General features: G+C 43.6%; 1 protein-coding gene across 1 annotated transcript in view; it reads right to left on the bottom strand.

Moving 5' to 3' along the window:
- ecpas (Ecm29 proteasome adaptor and scaffold) overlaps positions 1 to 16,921 on the bottom strand; it is a 151,663-nt gene that overhangs the window by 19,770 nt on the left and 114,972 nt on the right. The window contains exons 35-40 of the mRNA XM_070887950.1: positions 11,679 to 11,829; positions 11,521 to 11,586; positions 11,114 to 11,203; positions 9,612 to 9,678; positions 8,985 to 9,076; positions 2,574 to 2,640 (exon numbers count right to left, since the gene is read on the bottom strand). Of these exons, the coding sequence (XP_070744051.1) occupies positions 2,574 to 2,640; positions 8,985 to 9,076; positions 9,612 to 9,678; positions 11,114 to 11,203; positions 11,521 to 11,586; positions 11,679 to 11,829 (533 nt within the window). The remainder of the gene's footprint in view (positions 1 to 2,573; positions 2,641 to 8,984; positions 9,077 to 9,611; positions 9,679 to 11,113; positions 11,204 to 11,520; positions 11,587 to 11,678; positions 11,830 to 16,921) is intronic.

Here is a 16,921-nt window from a genome sequence, read left to right as displayed (position 1 = left end):
TAGCTACAAAAGTAGTTCTTTCATCGAAGTCCATTCTTGAAGGTATGTTTTTAAAGAACTGCTCTTTTTAGCTTAGTTACAACTAGCAACTACCCTGTTGCTAAGCTGTGCTTTGTAGGTTCCAACAAATGTTAACGATAAAGTTTAGCCATAAAATCAGTGACAGACAAAGCATTAGATAGTTGCTGTTCATCCATTTTGTACAAAGAATTTCATACATTTCTTACATGTCATTGCTATGTACAAATTCTATATTTTCCTTTTATTTATTTTCATAGCTCTTGTCTGGCTTTTAACCAATTCAGAATTTATCTCCTCCCCAATGTCCTTCCCTTCTGTAAACGTAAACAACGGAGGGAAGAACTTGAGTATCCCCGTCCTCCGGTTATCCTCTACTAACTCTTCTCTTGGGGTTCCAACTTCACGTTTAACAATTTATAATTATCTATTTGTGTAAACTTTAATATTTCTTTAGATTTTTTCTTCATACTTTGCTTATCCTTTCCTTCTTTTCATCATAGCTATAATACATATACTCCTTTAAAACCTTTCTATATGCGGGGCTTTCTGAAACCAAGTAGTACTTTTCTAAATGGTATATATTTATTCTGCACCTTTGCAATCTCCTTTTTAAAAAAAAGTCCCATTGTTGATTTACAGTCCTGTGCCCAATGTTCTCTTTAATTGCTTTTTTGTGCGCGGTCCCATTAAATTTGCTGCGCGGCCACGCATGTGCGATATCTTCTCCAGCATCACCAGCCGGTGAGTGGCCTGTGCAGGACTTCTCGGTCGATGCATGGCCATGCACGCGCAGCTTAAGGGGAACGTTGCCCATGCCTATTTCTATTTCCAACTCAACTGAGCTAACTCCTTCATCTTCCAAAAATCTGCTCATTCCAATCTGGTGCCCTTGTTTTTGTACTACACTTTCTATTATGACCTTAAACCTAATCATATTCCGGAAGACCAACCAAGTTCGCGAATGGTGAGCTTTTGTAAACCCCATTTAACTTGCGGCATATATTCAATCTTGCCCCCTGGAAAAACAAAAATATCCAACTGGATCTTTCGATATTACCACCACTACATAAAGAACCATTACCTGATTTCTGCAGTCAATTTTAATCTAACAAGCAAATGTTTTACGAGCTAAATCCTGATAAGCCCATTTTCCCTGCAGCTGGTAGACACCCAGTTCATAGGGCTGTAAATTGCGGCCTCTCCCGGTACGTACGATGGGCGCACGCACCCGAAGAGGCCTCGCAAATGCCGGTTCTCGGCGCGCGATGCGAACCGGCATTTGCGATCTGTTTTGACAGATTGCACGCATCCTTGGGAGGACATTTGCGTGCAGAAATTTGGGCTATTTGCCCAACTCCTGCCCAGCGAATGTCCTTCAAACTCTTACCCCTGGTAAAAGAAGCAATAGCGTCTACTTTTACCAGCTTAAGAGTTTTAAAAGAAAGAAAAATTACATTTTATCACAAATTTTTATATTAAAAACCCTGTCCATTAAGGCAAGTTTATTTTTACCCCTAATATAAAATATATTTAAAAAAAAAAAATTTTTTTTGTCTAAAACATTTAATTAAATTTCAATTAATTTTAAATATGTGAGGTGTTTTTTTAATTTAGTGTGTTTTGTGTGTGTGTTGGGGGGGTATTCTCATTGATAGTAATGGGAGCTCGTACAAACGGAGCTCCCATTATTATCAGTGAGAATACTCCATGTTCATTAGTGGTCCAGGCCCACGTGATCCCAGATTGCGCTTACTTTCCTGGGATGTGAGAGCCCATACGCTGGGCTGCGCATCTAGGCCTCGGACCGTAGGTATACGTTCCTCCTGGACCACCAGGTGCTTACGCCAAAAAAATTTTGGTCGGAGGTGTCTGCCCGCAGGAAGCCTCCGACATTTTTGGGCCATAATTTAACCCTATTTTACAGCAGAGGCTCTTCAATATAAAATTAATATTGTACACAGATTTGTGACACAGTCGGAACAGTGGCCCATTTCAGAATTAGATGATTTAGGCTTTGATTCTTAATAAAAATGTGTTTGTTCTGATTGTAGAGAGATTTCAGTAGGAAGGTTGAGAAAACAAAAAAATTATTTGATTAGCAACACTGGCTAAAATAAAATTAAGTTAATTCACAAATCTTGTTACAATTGCACCTCCTAATATGTTGGGGATAAATTGAACCATACTAATAATACCATGAAGCTTTTAAATTGTTGCTGTTTTGAAAAGACTAAAACCTCATCTGCTCCTTTCGTAAGATTGCTGACGGGATGAACAGAAAATTGATGCAAAACAGCCCAGTGGCCAGAACTGGAATTGCAGGTGGACTCAAACCAAGCTCTTTTAATAGAAAATTGTAGTCATGATTTTTTTTAATGACTGAAAAATATGACAAGTGGCTATGTATTCTAAATGGGATACCCTTATAAGAGCTCAACTTGCTGGCAACGCAGGCTATTATCAATGTGACGGTGTGGACACAATTTACATGGAAATTTCCATAAACCGACAAGTGAAATGACACACCGATTTTAATATACATATATATTTACCGTCTTTTTCGAGATACCACGTGCTGAATTTTTGAAATAACTTCTCAGTACTACTGGGCCGTGCTGTCTGTAAGATAACAGTCGTTTTGGATTATTACAAGGTTTGCATGAAATATGAGCATATAAGCGTACAAATTCCATCGGCAGGAAATGACCAGCTGGTTCATCGAGCCTGCCCACAGAATGCCTGGAGCGTCACAATTAGGCACCTATTCCCACCAGCACACCCACCCACCATCAGTCATGTGATCTCCTGGGCAAGGCAAAAAAAAACCTATGGCTAATCCGGAAAAAAAACAATTTGGAAAAATCCTCTCTGACCCCCTTAGGCGATTGAAACTATTCCAGGGGAACACAAGACCAATGTATATACCATTTTATCTACATTTTAGAATACGTGATCTTCTTCTCAGTCAGGAACTGGTACAACGCTCTCTCGAATGCACGCAGCGAATCTGCACTCACCACATCAGTCAGTAACTTGTTTCATACGTCTATTATCCTGAGAAAAGAAGAACTGTCTAACATCTAACCAAGTCATACACTTATGTAGCTTGTACACAAGGCCATCTTCCCGAACCCATCTAGTTGAAATAGCCTCTCAAGGGGAATACAAACAAGCCCTTTAATAATTTTGGATACCGTTACCAAATCACTCCAAAGTCCACGCATTTCTAAAGAGAACAGACCCATCCTTTTGAAAATTTCTGAATAACTTAGGACTTTTACACTGGGGATCATCCTCAAGAAACTTTTTCCAAAAGCTTCTATATCACCCATCATATGAGGGGACCAAAACTGATGCAGTATTCCAAATACGGTCTAACCAGGGTCTTGCACAAGGACAAGACGCTATGCTGTTTTATATTGGATTGCTCTATTTATGCAACTTGATACCTGGTTTGATTTGGCTACAGCTTCTTGGCATTGGTCACGCACAAAGCAGCAACCTTTAGAGAGTTACGAACAATATCAAGCGACCTCTCAACTGATTTTAAGTCGGTACGACGTAGCGTGCAAGTACACTTGGTATTGGTCCTACCCAAGTGCATAACTCTGCTCTTATCTAAGCCGGAGTGTGGCCCATTCCCTTAGCACATTTAGATCCCCTTGCAGAAGTCCAGTCTCCTGCAGTAATATAGCAGTGAAAAAACAGTAACACTTTAAATTGTAAGACGTTATTTTAAAGGTGTCCCCTTTCTTATTCTGTGTTGACCCAATTTCAGATGTGCGCTCCTGTGATCCGAATGCAAATGTAGCCAACCTAACAAACAAATTTCAGCATAGCTGTAGATAGTAAGATGACCATTCAGGAGAAATGGATGAGGCAGCAATTAAGGCCATTATGATTTCAGCTCATTCGGTTCAAATTTGGCGGAGACTGATGTGATGAAAGTCTCCTCTCTCTCTGCTGGCTGAAGCATCTCAAATGGAATTAGTTGCAAAAGTATCAACTCAGTTCATAGTGGGTGCAGATTCACAGCACAAATTATTGTGAATTTTTAAGAAAGGGTCAAAGGTCAGTTTGGATCAGTAATAGCACTCTCGCCTCCCGAATCCTGGTCAACGTTCATCCCTCAACCAACACCAAAATGAGGCTGACTGATCAATCGCCATGCTGCTTTGTGTGGGGCCTTGCTATGCGCAAATTGGCTGCATGTCAACAAAAAGTGGTCACTGTTCAAAAAAACAGAATCATAGAATGGTTACAGCACAGAAGGGCATTTGGCCCATCGAGCCCGTGCTGACTCTCAGCTAGTCCCACTCTCCTGCTCTTTTTCCCCATAGCCCTGCAATTTTTTTTCCTTTAAATACTTATCAAACTCCCTTTTGAAAGATTAGATTAAGTCTGCCTCCACCACATTTTCAGGCAGTGCATTCCAAAACGCAAACACCTTGCAGCGTAAAGAGGTTTTTGCTTACATCACCTTTGGTTCCTTTGCCAGTCACTTTAAATCTGTGTCCTCTGGTTCTCGACCCTTCTGCCAATAGGAACAGTTTCTCCTTATATATTATCCAGACCCCTCATGATTTTGAACACCTCTATCAAATCTCCTCTCAATCTGCTCTGCTCCAAGGAGAACAACCCCAGCTTCTCCCGTCTATCAACATAACTGAAGTCTCTCATCCCTGGAATCATTCTTGTAAATCTTTTCTGCACCTTCTCTAAGGCCTTCACATCCTTCCTAAAGTGTGGAGCCCAGAATTGAACACACTACTCCAGTTGAGGCCAAACCAGTCTTTTATAAAGGTTCATCATAATTTCCACACTTTTGTACCTATGGGCTAGAAATTCGACAATTTTGCAATCGGGTTTTTGGTGCTCTCATTTTTTTTGGCAAAAACCAGGTTGGCAGAAAATTCGGTGATGTTTTGCAGTGGCGGTTTTCAAATACTGTTGGAGAGGAGCGCCGCCGTGTTAGACTCGAAATATCGCTTCCGCCAAAAATTTGGCTCCGTGTGCACCCGTATTTTGCGCAAAAAATACCGACATGTAAAAAGCTGCGTTGCAGCCCTTGGAGCAACAGTAAGTATGAAGACCTGCAAAAAAAGGTAAGTTAAAGTTTTTATTTTTTTTTAAATTCTTTTGCAGCAATTCGATTGGTTAGTGTCTTGTAAAGGTTTTGTGAATCCCCCCCACCCGCCTCCAATTTATTTATTTCTTTATTTATTAAAGGTGTTTTCCCGCTTTCCCAAGGCCTCAGACTAAAGTTGCCGAGGATCGCGGTTTGTGCCGCGAATCCTCGTGCAATGCCGATTTTTACTGCTGCGCAAATTAAAAGCTTGAATTTCCGGCTTGATAGCGATAGTGAAGCGATAATGGTAATTTTGGCGAAAAAATACCGTTATCGCTGAGAACCGAATTTCTAGAACCTCTATCTATGAAGCCCAGGATTCTGTAAGCTCTTTAACTGCTTTTTCAACCTGTCGGCGGTCGTGGCCCAGAGAGGAGTAGGGGGCCGGAACCCAGAGCGGAGGTTGCATGCCCAGGAGCGGCGAGGTCGAGGCCAAGGAGTGGCCCAGGGAAGGAGCAGCACGGGCCTACAGCGAGATGTCGTGGGGACTACACTGCATCCAATGAACCCCAAGGAGAGAGGACCTGTGGGAAGGAAGGAGGAGGACAGTAGGAGTATGTGTATATAAATGAACTGGGGCCCATGCAACAGAGCCTGGTCTCCAGTCGTCTTGGATCCCCTTGCCACTGGATCAAGGCCTTGTTCTGTGAAGCCTGTGGGGTAGCTGGTGTGCAACGGCCACCCCACATTAAAAGAACTCATGCACAAGCATCTTCCACATTTTAAGGTGACGTTCAGGACCTGGAATGTCAAGACCCTCATGAACATGGATGGGCCACCTTTAACGATTTGTGCACACATACCCCCAGGTCTCTCTGTTCGTGTACCCCCTTTAGGATTGTACTATTTACTTTATATGTCCTCTCCTCATTCTTTCCACCAAAATGTATCACTTCACACACTCTCTTAAAATTCATCCACCCATTTCACCAGCCTGTCTATGTCTTCCTGAAGTCTATCACTCGCCCCCTCACCATTCATCACACTTCCACGTTTTGTATCATCTGCAAATTTTGAATTTGTCCCCTGTATACCCAAGTCCAAGTCATTAATATACATCAAGAAAAGCAGTGGTCTTGGAACCCCTGGAGAATACCAGTGTACCTTCCTCCAATCTGAAAAACAACCATTCAGCACTACTCTCTAGTTTCTGTCACTTAGCCAATTTCGTATCCATGCTGTCACTGTCCCTTTTATTCCATGAGCTTCAACTTTGCTGGCAAGCCAATTATGTGGCACTTTGTCAAACATCTTTTGGAAATCCATGCGCACTACGTCAACCACATTACCCTCATCAACTCTCTGTGTTACCTCATCAAAAAACATGATCAAGTTGGTTAAACATGATTTGCCTTTAACAAATCCATGTTGGCTTTCCTTAATCTACACTTGTCCAAGTGACTGTTAATTTTGTCCCTGATCACTGTTTCTAAAAGCTTTCCCACGACAAAGGTTAAACTGACTGGCCTGTAGTTGTTGGGTTTATCTTTACATCCTTTGTGTGGGACCTTGTTGTGCACAAATCACCTTAATTGGTTGCAAAATGCTTTTTTGTGCCCGAGGATGAAAAGACGTTGTATTGATGCAAATTTTTCCTTCATGGGGTCTAATAAGCCCTCATTGTGTCCCACCTAATACCTTCCCATATTGCTCAATTCTTTCTCTCTTCACAAACACCCAATTGTCTCTTGAATCCATTTATACCACTTGCTTCAGAGGCCTTCTCCAGCAATTTATCCCACAAGTATATGACTCTTTGGGTGAGTGTTCCACCTGCCTTCCTTTCTTGCTTCCTCATTTTTATCTCGGTCACCTTTCACCGAAATAAGCAATTTTCCTGATCAACTTTGTCAATTATGTCCATAATCTTATGTCACATTAAAGCCTCCTTTCCAAAGAAAACACGGCCAACTTCCTTAATCCGTAATTTTTGATAAAGACACATTTTTGTTGTTCATCTCTATTGCTTCTCAAAGGCATTAATACTTACTATGTCTAGGGGACCAAAATGCCCAAACTGTACTCTCCAGGTGAGTTTTGACCGCTGTTTTAATATAGCAATAATACATCATCTGATTTTATTCTCTGCTAATACAATACAGTATCATACTTGCCTTTTTACACTGCAGTTAAGTATCAGACTGACCATTTCTTTCACAATAACCCCTAGATCTCTTTCCAAATCTGAAGGGGTCTCGGGTTGTTTCACGCAACATATATACTCTCTTTTTGTTTCTTGTTCCCATACCAATTATTTTAATCATCCATATTGGCTGGTATTTGCCACCTCCTGGCCCAGCTAGCTAAAAGATCCAAATCCTTCTGAATATGGTTGCATCTGGTTTCAAAACACTGGTTGAGCACAAATTAGGATTACATAGGATGTACATTACAGAAAAAGGTCATTCAGCCGAACCAGTCAATGCCGGCGTTTAGTTCCATTTGAGCTTCTTCCCGTCGTTCCTCATCTAACTCTATCCGCATAACCCTCTATTCCCTTCTCCCTCATATACTTATCTAGCTTCCCCTTAAATGCATCTCTACTATTTGCCTCAACTACTCCCTGTGGTAGCGAGTTCCACATTCGCACCACTCTCTGGGTAAAGAAGTTTCTTCCGAATTCCCCATTTGATTTCTTTTTGACTATCTTGTACTGATGGCCTCTAGTTATGCTCTTCCCCACAAGTGGAAACACTCTCTTTGTATCTACTCTATTCAAAACCTTTCATAATTTTAAAGACCTCTATTTTAGAGCAATAATGGAGTAAAGGGTTAAGGGGAGCGGGCGGGGAAGTAGAGCGGAAGTCCATGATCAGATCAGCCATGATCTTATTGAATGGCGGAGCAGGCTTGAGGGACCAAATGGCCTACTCCCACTTCTACTTCTTATGTTCTTAACCGTAGCCTTCTTTTTTCAAGCAAAAAGGGACCTAGCCTGTTCATCCTTTCCTGATATGTATACTCTTGCATTTTTGGTATCATCCTTGTAAATCTTCTCTGCACTCTCTCCAGTGCCTCTATATCTTTTTTATAATACGACCACCACAATTGTACGCAGTATTCCAAGGTTCAATACAAGTTTAGCATAACTTCACTACTTTTCAATTCTATCCCTCTAGAAATAAACCATAGTGCTTGGTTTGCCTTTTTTATGGCCTTGTTAACCTGTGCCGCTATTTTTATTGATTTGTGTATTTGTACTTGCAAGATCCTTTTGTTCCTCTACCCCACCCAGACTCGCACCCTCCAAGTGACCACCCTATTCTTCCTACCAAAATATAATACCTCACATTTATCTGCGTTGAATTTCATTTGCAATCTATCTGCAAGTTTATAGTAGCTTCCTGTAATTTGTTGCGGTCTTGACTATCGCCCCACATTTGGTGTTATCCGCAAATTTAGAAATTGTGTTTTTGATTCCAAAGTCTAAATCGTTAATATAAATTGTGAACAACAATGGTCCCAGCACCTTGTGGAACACCACTACCCACTTTCTGCCAGTGTGAATAGCTACCCTGATTAGCATTCTCATCGAGAGTGGAGGACAGTTAGTTTTGGAAAAGGGAAAAGCAAAAATTGCACTGCTGCAATGAGGCTTTGAAGCAAGCAATTAAGTTACGCTTTGAGGCAAAGTACAAGGAGGTTTACTCTACATCTCACAGAGGCAATAGTTGTTCGGTATTGCGAAATGCTGACAACAGATTTCAAAGGTGTCCAAGCGATTTGCAGCACAAAGTATCATACTGTGCCAAACCCAAATATCTTCCTTTCCTTTGGTTTCCCAGTTATTTAGCCCCTAAAATCACATAACACCTTAAATACTGTAGAAACTCACCCGAACCAAATGACCCATTGCAACAGCGAATGCTTTTCGTATGACACAGCTACGATCATTTAAACCAGACAGCAGGGCACTCATCAATTTACCTGTGAGTAATGAGAGAACACAATGTTATAACAGAATCAAGACAATGCAAATGATCTCCCATTTCAGTCAACAGTTTTTGCTCTTTGTACGGGGTACATTTTTTTTGCCCACTGTTGCAATAGTTTGTTTTCAACTTAAAGAGTTTAACACGAACATTAACAAAATAACAATGTGAGCAAATGTAGTCACTTGACATTGGAATGGCATCTCTATACAATCTGGAATGCACTTCCTGAAAGGGTGGTGGAAGCAGATTCAATAGTAACTTTCAAAAGGGAATTGGGTAAATACTTCGAAGGGGAAAATTTTTTAGGGCAATGGGGAAAGAGCTGGGGAGTGGGATTAATTGGATAGCTCTTTCAAAGAGTCAGCTCAGGCATGATGGGCCAAATGGCCACCTTCTGAGCTCTATAATTATATGAATTTAAGATGGAAAATAGACATCACAGTTAAGCAACTTGTGACAGTAGGCTTTTTTCAGCTGCTCTTAAAATAAAATAAACAATGTCAAACAGCATGAGTCTGTTTACTAACCTGCATAAGGAGTTAAGTCTTGTGGACATTTGGTCGTCAAAAAAACTACCACATGGGCACATCCTCCCTGTAAATCAAACAGCATATTATCCTAGGAGGTTAGCATTTTGATCAGCTTTACTGTTCTAATTTGCACCATCATCTCTGTGCTCGCTGACCTCATTGGTTCCCAGTTAAACAATGTCTCAATTTTAACATCCTCATCCTGGTTTTCAAAACACTCTATGTGCTCGCCCCCTCCCGATCTCTAATCTCCTCCAGCCCGACAATCCTCTGAAATGTCTGTGCTCCTGCAATCTGGCCTCGAGCATCCCTGATTTTAATTGTTCCACCATTGGCGGTTGTGCCTTCAGCTGCTAGGCCCCAAGCTCTAGAATTCCCTCCCAAAACGTTTCTGGCGCGGACAAAATGGGCCGAAATGGCCTTCCATGCTGTAAATTTTTATGATTAAACCTCTCTACATCTCTTTCCTCCTTTAAAATGCTCCTTAAAATCTACCTCTTTGACCAAGCTTTTGGTCATCTGCCCGAATATCTCATGTGGCTTGGTGTCAAATTTTGTTTGATAGTGTTCCTGTGAAGCGCCTTGGGACATTTTACTACATTAAGGACACGATATAAATATAAGTTGTTGCAGTTGAACTTGATAAATTGATGGTGTTAATTAAGTCAAATGACACCACTGAAAGGCAGCAGAAATATAATCATATTAAAATAACAGTCTCAAAGTTCAAATTTTGCTTATATTTGGAACTAAGAAAATTACTTCAATATATCGGGGGGCTGGGTCGGGGAGGGGTTATAAGTTATAGCCTCATCCTGCCCAGACGTGCATTTTCTAGCAGGGGTAACTTAGCAATTGTTACTGAACCATACGGATACTGGAGCCAACCGCAGTGTTCCTACCAACATCAACCCAATTAAAATCAGCTAACGCAGCAGAGACCAGGAATTGAAGTTAGAACCTTTCTGGTCTGCATAACTTGGTTTCACACAGGGTGGCACATTTACCCACTAAGGCAGCAGGGGATCTACCATGTTAAAATACTAGATAAATGCTTATTCTTTTCACACCAACAATGCTGATGGGCAAATCACGAAGAGTAGTTAAGGGCTCTAAATTCCACAAACGATACACAGCGGATCATTAAATAGCAGGCTGTTGGTTTCTAACATATTTTAATTTACCAGCAGGGAAACTTCTAATGATGTGAAAGAGAGAGTTTAAGTTTAACGTATTACATAGAATTTACAGCACAGAAATAGGTCATTTGGCTCAACTGGTTCATGCCGGTGTTTCTGCTCCACACGAGCCTCCTCCCACCCCTCTTCATCTCACCCTATCAGCATATCCTTCTATTCCTTTCTCTCGTCTTGTGTTTATCTAGCTGTCCCATAAATGCATCTATGCTATTCACATTAACTACTCTGTGGTAGTAAAGCTGAAATGCAAGCATGATCAAAACATTAGTTGCAAATATCTCATGGTATTTCAAGACTCACTTTGGTTCCAAGACCTACTCCACTCTTCAGCAGTTCACACAACTTGGGAATGAGATCTCCCAGAACAGACGCATCTAGATGTTGGAGACACTATAAAATAAAAAAGATGCAGGCAAGAATGGAAATATATCTCTTACTATTTAAAATTGTAAAATCTTAACTATTAACCCGGTAGGCAAGTGTAAATAGTGCAACTCCAGTATTCAAAGGGTAAAAAAGGTCACATTTACTACCAAATGAAAAAGATTAGACTTGCGAAATGGACAATTTAAAACCAGAATTTTCTAAGTACTGGATCAGAAGTAGATTCGCACTGAGAAGCAAAATAACCTCACTTCCCAGCAAGACAGTTTCTTTTGGTTTTCAGATTAAAGCAATAGTTATTTGCTTAGCCTTTTCACACTTACCATGTTGATAGTCTCCATCATTGGAGAAGATTTAGCTGCACTAAGTCTGGCACTGTCCATAGCAGCCTAGCATTAAAAAAGAAAAAATGTTCATGAAGTCAGACAAATTAATTACAGAAAAAAACCATACTATACAAACATTGGATATTATACTTCACCTTCTCTTGCTCTGTGGCACGTAGACTTAAATAATTGAGGACCTGTGGCTCAAGTACACTTAGCGATTCCAACAAGGTGGGGATAAGTCTTGCTGCATGTGGCTTTAACAGTGTCCCCGCACTTTTGCTAATTTTCACAAGGGTGTTGATACTATATAAAGAAAACAGATTTATTACAAATAAAAATCACATTCTAGTAAAATTGAGGTATCTGTGAAAAATTATTCATTTAATGTGATTATAATACAGGTTGAGCCTCCCTTAACCGGCACCTTGGCCTGTGCTGCATAAGGGATTTTGCCGGACGAGGGGAGGTCACATGCTCTACCATCTTTTACAACTGCCAGCCAGCCAGCCCTGATACAGATATCACCGACCACACGATCCATCGACTCCCCACACGATCTCCAAGACTCATTGAAAGTAATGAAGAGGTATTTTCTTTTTGTTTGGCAGAGCGCCGAGGGCAGCAGGGAGCGGAGCAGAGGAGCGGCCAGCCCAAGGACATGGCCCGCTGGCCTGACCCCAGAGGGAACGCTGACAGCAGCAGGGAGTGGAGCGGACAGCCCAGAACGCAGCCTGCCCCCCAGGGAGAGTGCCGACGGTAGCAGGGAGTGGAGGGGAGGAGCGACCAGCCCAGGACATGGCCCGCCAGCCCGTCCCGAGGGAGCATTGATGGCAGTGGGAAGCGGAGGGGAGAAGCAGCCAGCCCAGGACGCAGCCCGCCAGCCCGTCCCCAGAGGGAGCGTTGATGGCAGTGGGAAGCGGAGGGGAGGAGCAGCCAGCCCAGGACGCAGCCCGCCAGCCTGACCCCAGAGGGAGCGTTGATGGCAGTGGGAAGCGGAGGGGAGGAGCGACCAGCACAGGACATGGCCCGCCAGCCCGTCCCGAGGGAGCGTTGATGGCAGTGGGAAGCGGAGGGGAGAAGCAGCCAGCCCAGGACATGGCCCGCCAGCCCGTCCCGAGGGAGCGTTGATGGCAGTGGGAAGCGGAGGGGAGAAGCAGCCAGCCCAGGACGCAGCCCGCCAGCCCGTCCCCAGAGGGAGCGTTGATGGCAGTGGGAAGCGGAGGGGAGAAGCAGCCAGCCCGTCCCCAGAGGGAGCGTTGATGGCAGTGGGAAGCGGAGGGGAGAAGCAGCCAGCCCGTCCCCAGAGGGAGCGTTGATGGCAGTGGGAAGCGGAGGGGAGAAGCAGCCAGCCCGTCCCCAGAGGGAGCGTTGATGGCAGTGGGAAGCGGAGGGGAGAAGCAGCCAGCCCGTCCCCAGAGGGAGCGTTGATGGCAGTGGGAAGCGGAGGGGAGAAGCAGCCAGCCCAGGACATGGCCCGCCAACCCGTCCCCAGAGGGAGCGTTGATGGCAGTGGGAAGCGGAGGGGAGGAGCAGCCAGCCCAGGACATGGCCCGCCAACCCGTCCCCAGAGGGAGCGTTGATGGCAGTGGGAAGCGGAGGGGAGGAGCGACCAGCACAGGACATGGCCCGCCAGCCCGTCCCGAGGGAACGTTGATGGCAGTGGGAAGCGGAGGGGAGGAGCTGCCAGCCCAGGACATGGCCCGCCAGCCCGTCCCGAGGGAGCGTTGATGGCAGTGGGAAGCGGAGGGGAGAAGCAGCCAGCCCAGGACACAGCCCGCCAGCCTGACCCCGGCTCGGGAGGCAGGTCGATGGGACTCAGTGCAATCTGTGTGCTGAGCTGGAATTGCGTTAAGAGCAAGACCGCCCAGCGTAAGCGGAGCTATGGCAGTTCTATGGTTGCAGGAGTTCCCGGCATCGAGGAGAAAAATAGCAGACAAGCTCGGCAAAGCGAAAAACTAGCAGGGGATGTTTAAACATATTTATTTAAAAAAACTTTTATCAAGCTTTTATCTACAATTTAATTCAAAATATAATTAGTCGTAGTACAGGTTGAACACCTCTCCACCCCTCCCCCCACCGACTTGAATACCCATCCTCAAGGCCACTTAGGCAATCAGTGCCTTCAGAATTGGACTGAGGAAGGAGTCTCCGTCTTCAGGAGAGTAAACAATTTGGTGAGTACGAAAAATCTTTTATCTGCGCATGCGCCATCCGGGAATGGTGCCAGATAAGAGAGTCCCTGATAAGAAAGGTTCAACCTGTACTACATTTTTCATAGCTATTTTCCTTAGGTGGTTTTCAAAAATGAAGAGGATTACACACAAGGGAAAGAAGAGACACACTGTAACATTGCAAACAATTGTCATGCCAAGTTGGCAGCGAGGATGACACTATTATATACCATACCAAAACCAAACCGTGCAGCAATCTAGTTTGGCTTATTAGGCATATACCCTCCCTGTACTTGAACTATATCCCAAATAAATGCTCAACGCAGCTGGACAGAATACACAATTCTCTGTTTGAATTACTTGCTAAAGTTACTGAATCCAGGCTATCCAAGTTAGCAGGAACTTGTTCACATATGGATCCACAGGAACCATTACTGGAAGGGCCACAATAGTAAAAACAGTCATGGGAGATCTACAATATGCCACACGTAGATACATTTGCCTGCAGCCAGGACCGCAATACATGCATGATTTCTCCAGCTACATCACAAGCACTTGTTGGGCACACCCAGATTCTCCATGAATCATACAGCCATGAATGTTTGCAGCAAAGGAGGCTCTGTTTAAAAAAAAATGCAAATTTGTAACATTGCCCTTTCTCTCTACCCTCGTATATACCTGATTTAAGGGAATAGTTGGTTATTATTTCAAGGATACAAGGTCTCTGCCCAAACTACTCCCTGTGCAAAGTCATTTCTCCTAACCTCTCTCTTCTCGCTCAGTAACAATTTTCAATTCATGATCCCTCACTGTTGATTACCTAATCAGAGTAAGCAGTCTTTCCCTATGCAGCCCATCAAAACCCTTCATAATTTAAAACAACCTTTAGTAAATCTCCTCTTAGCCTTCTCTGTTCCAGTGGAAATATTTCCAATATTTCCCATCTGTCCATTCTGCTAACCTGTCTATGTTCTCCTGAAGTCTTTCACAACCTATTTTTGGTTGCCAAACCTCCTACTTTTGTATCACCACCAAATTTTGGTAACATGCTCCCTATACCAAAGTCCAAATCATTTATACATAATCAAGAACAAGAGTGAAAACCGCCCTGACACCCACCCCCGCCCCCCCCCCCCACCAAGGTTACACCACCTCCGACTATCCTCCAATGCAAGCAACACATGTCCCTAATCCTGTGATCCTTTCCATTCATGCTGCTACATTTCCTTGTATACCACATTCCTAAATTTCTCCAACAAGCCTGTGAAACACCTTGAAGGGCTTCTGAAAATCCATATGTACATCAGTCACTTTTTCCAAACAACTTCCTTTGACAAATTCATATTGGCTGTCTTGATTTATCATTACATATTCTAAATGGTCACTAACTGGATTCCAAATGATAGATTCTAAGGCCCCAAGTTTCCACACGCGGCAAAACAGGCGCCCCTCCGAGCTGGGCGCCCGTTTTTCGCGCTGAAAACGGCGCCTGAAAAAAAAAAAACGCGCTATTCTCAAGCGCTTTGCAGCTCGATGTCTGCTTGGCGCGGCGCCCAGGGGGCGGAGCCTACCACTCGTGCCGATTTTGTACGTAAGAGGGGGCGGGTACCATTTAAATGAGTTTTTTTCCGTGCCGGCAACCCTGCGCGTGCGTGTTGGAGCGTTCGCGCACGCGCAGTCTGAAGGAAACATTGGCACTCGGCCATTTTAAAAAGTGCTGCAGAAAAAGTGAAAATTTGTTTATTGAATCCTTGCAAAGGCTTGTATTTTAATTTTCTTGATATTTCTGTGTGTGAGGGCGAGGGAGTGCATTCTGTAATTAAAGATAGACTGTGATAAACGGGACACATGCACTTGTTTGAGACTATTCAAATTCTTTGTAGCTATTCAATTTTTAACATTTTTTAATAAAACCACAACCACATTGCCCTTCCATGGTCAGCACTGAGGCTTCTTGCAGCTTTCTCCCCCTGCCATCGGTCGGGCCCGATGGCAAGCGGCTGCCTCAAGTAATGAGGCTTCCTGCAGACTTCTCCCTACCTCCCCCACCCTGCCGTCGGGAACGGCTGCCTCAAGTAATGAGGCTTCCTGCAGACTTCTCCCTGCCTCCCCCACCCTGCCGTCGGGAACGGCTGCCTCAAGTAATGAGGCTTCCTGCAGCCTTCTCCCTGCCTCCCCCCCCCTGCCGTCGGGAACGGCTGCCTGCCTGCCCCTCCCGTCGTCGGGACCGACGCCACACCGCTGACTGAAAGGCCTGCCTGAAGCACTTTCACACAGGTAGGAAGATGGTTTATTTAATCTTTTCTTTGCTTATAAATTTTTATTCAGGTTGGATTTATTTGTATATTTGTATAAGTATAACTAAGGATTTATTGTAGAATTTAATGACTTCCCTTCCCCCCTCCCCCCACCCCCGACCTCGTTCCCTACGCCTAATTTGTAACCTGCGCCTGATTTTTTAATGTGTAGACAAGGTTTTTTCAAGCCTACAAAAATCTTCACTTGCTCCATTCTAAGTTAGTTTGGAGTACGCTTTCACTGTGGAAACTTTCAAATCAGGCGTCAGTGGCCGGACACGCCCCCTTTTGAAAAAAAAATTCAGTTCCAAAGTGAAATTGTTCTACCTGACTAGAACTGCAGAAAACTAAATGTGGAGAATTCCGATTTCTAAGATACTCCGTTCTACACCAGTTGCTCCTAAAAATCAGGAGCAAATCATGTGGAAACTTGGGGCCTAAGATTCTATTGACGAATTGGTCTAGTTACCAGGTGTATTCTTCTTTCCATTTCAAACAGGTGTGACACTGGCTATCCTCCAAAGCCCCAGGACATTCTGCCTGTCTGAGGAGCCTTTAAAAATTGTCGGAGCCTATACCATCTCCTCTGACATATTTCCAACAACCTACAGTGTGTGCCATTACGGCCTGGTGCCCTACCCACCTGGAGTTCTGCTAATTTTTTCAGAACCAATTTACTTTCTCTAATTATCTCTAATAATTGTTTTACATCCTCCTCCAATACACCTACATTTTTATATTTATCGTCATTTGTAAATATTAACGAAATACTTATTAAATGAGAGATTTTGATAAGAGTAGAAAGGGAGAAACTGTTTCCACTGGCAGGACGGGCGGTAGCTAGAGGACACAGATTTAAGATAATTGGCAAAAAAACAAGGGCAGAGATGCGGAGAAATTTTCCTATATCAGCGAGCTATGGTGATC

The sequence above is a fragment of the Pristiophorus japonicus genome, chromosome 1 (assembly GCF_044704955.1).
Source record: "Pristiophorus japonicus isolate sPriJap1 chromosome 1, sPriJap1.hap1, whole genome shotgun sequence".
Classification (NCBI taxonomy): domain Eukaryota; kingdom Metazoa; phylum Chordata; class Chondrichthyes; family Pristiophoridae; genus Pristiophorus; species Pristiophorus japonicus.
Note: the sequence above shows the minus strand (reverse complement) of the source record. Positions and strands in the feature narration are given on the sequence as shown.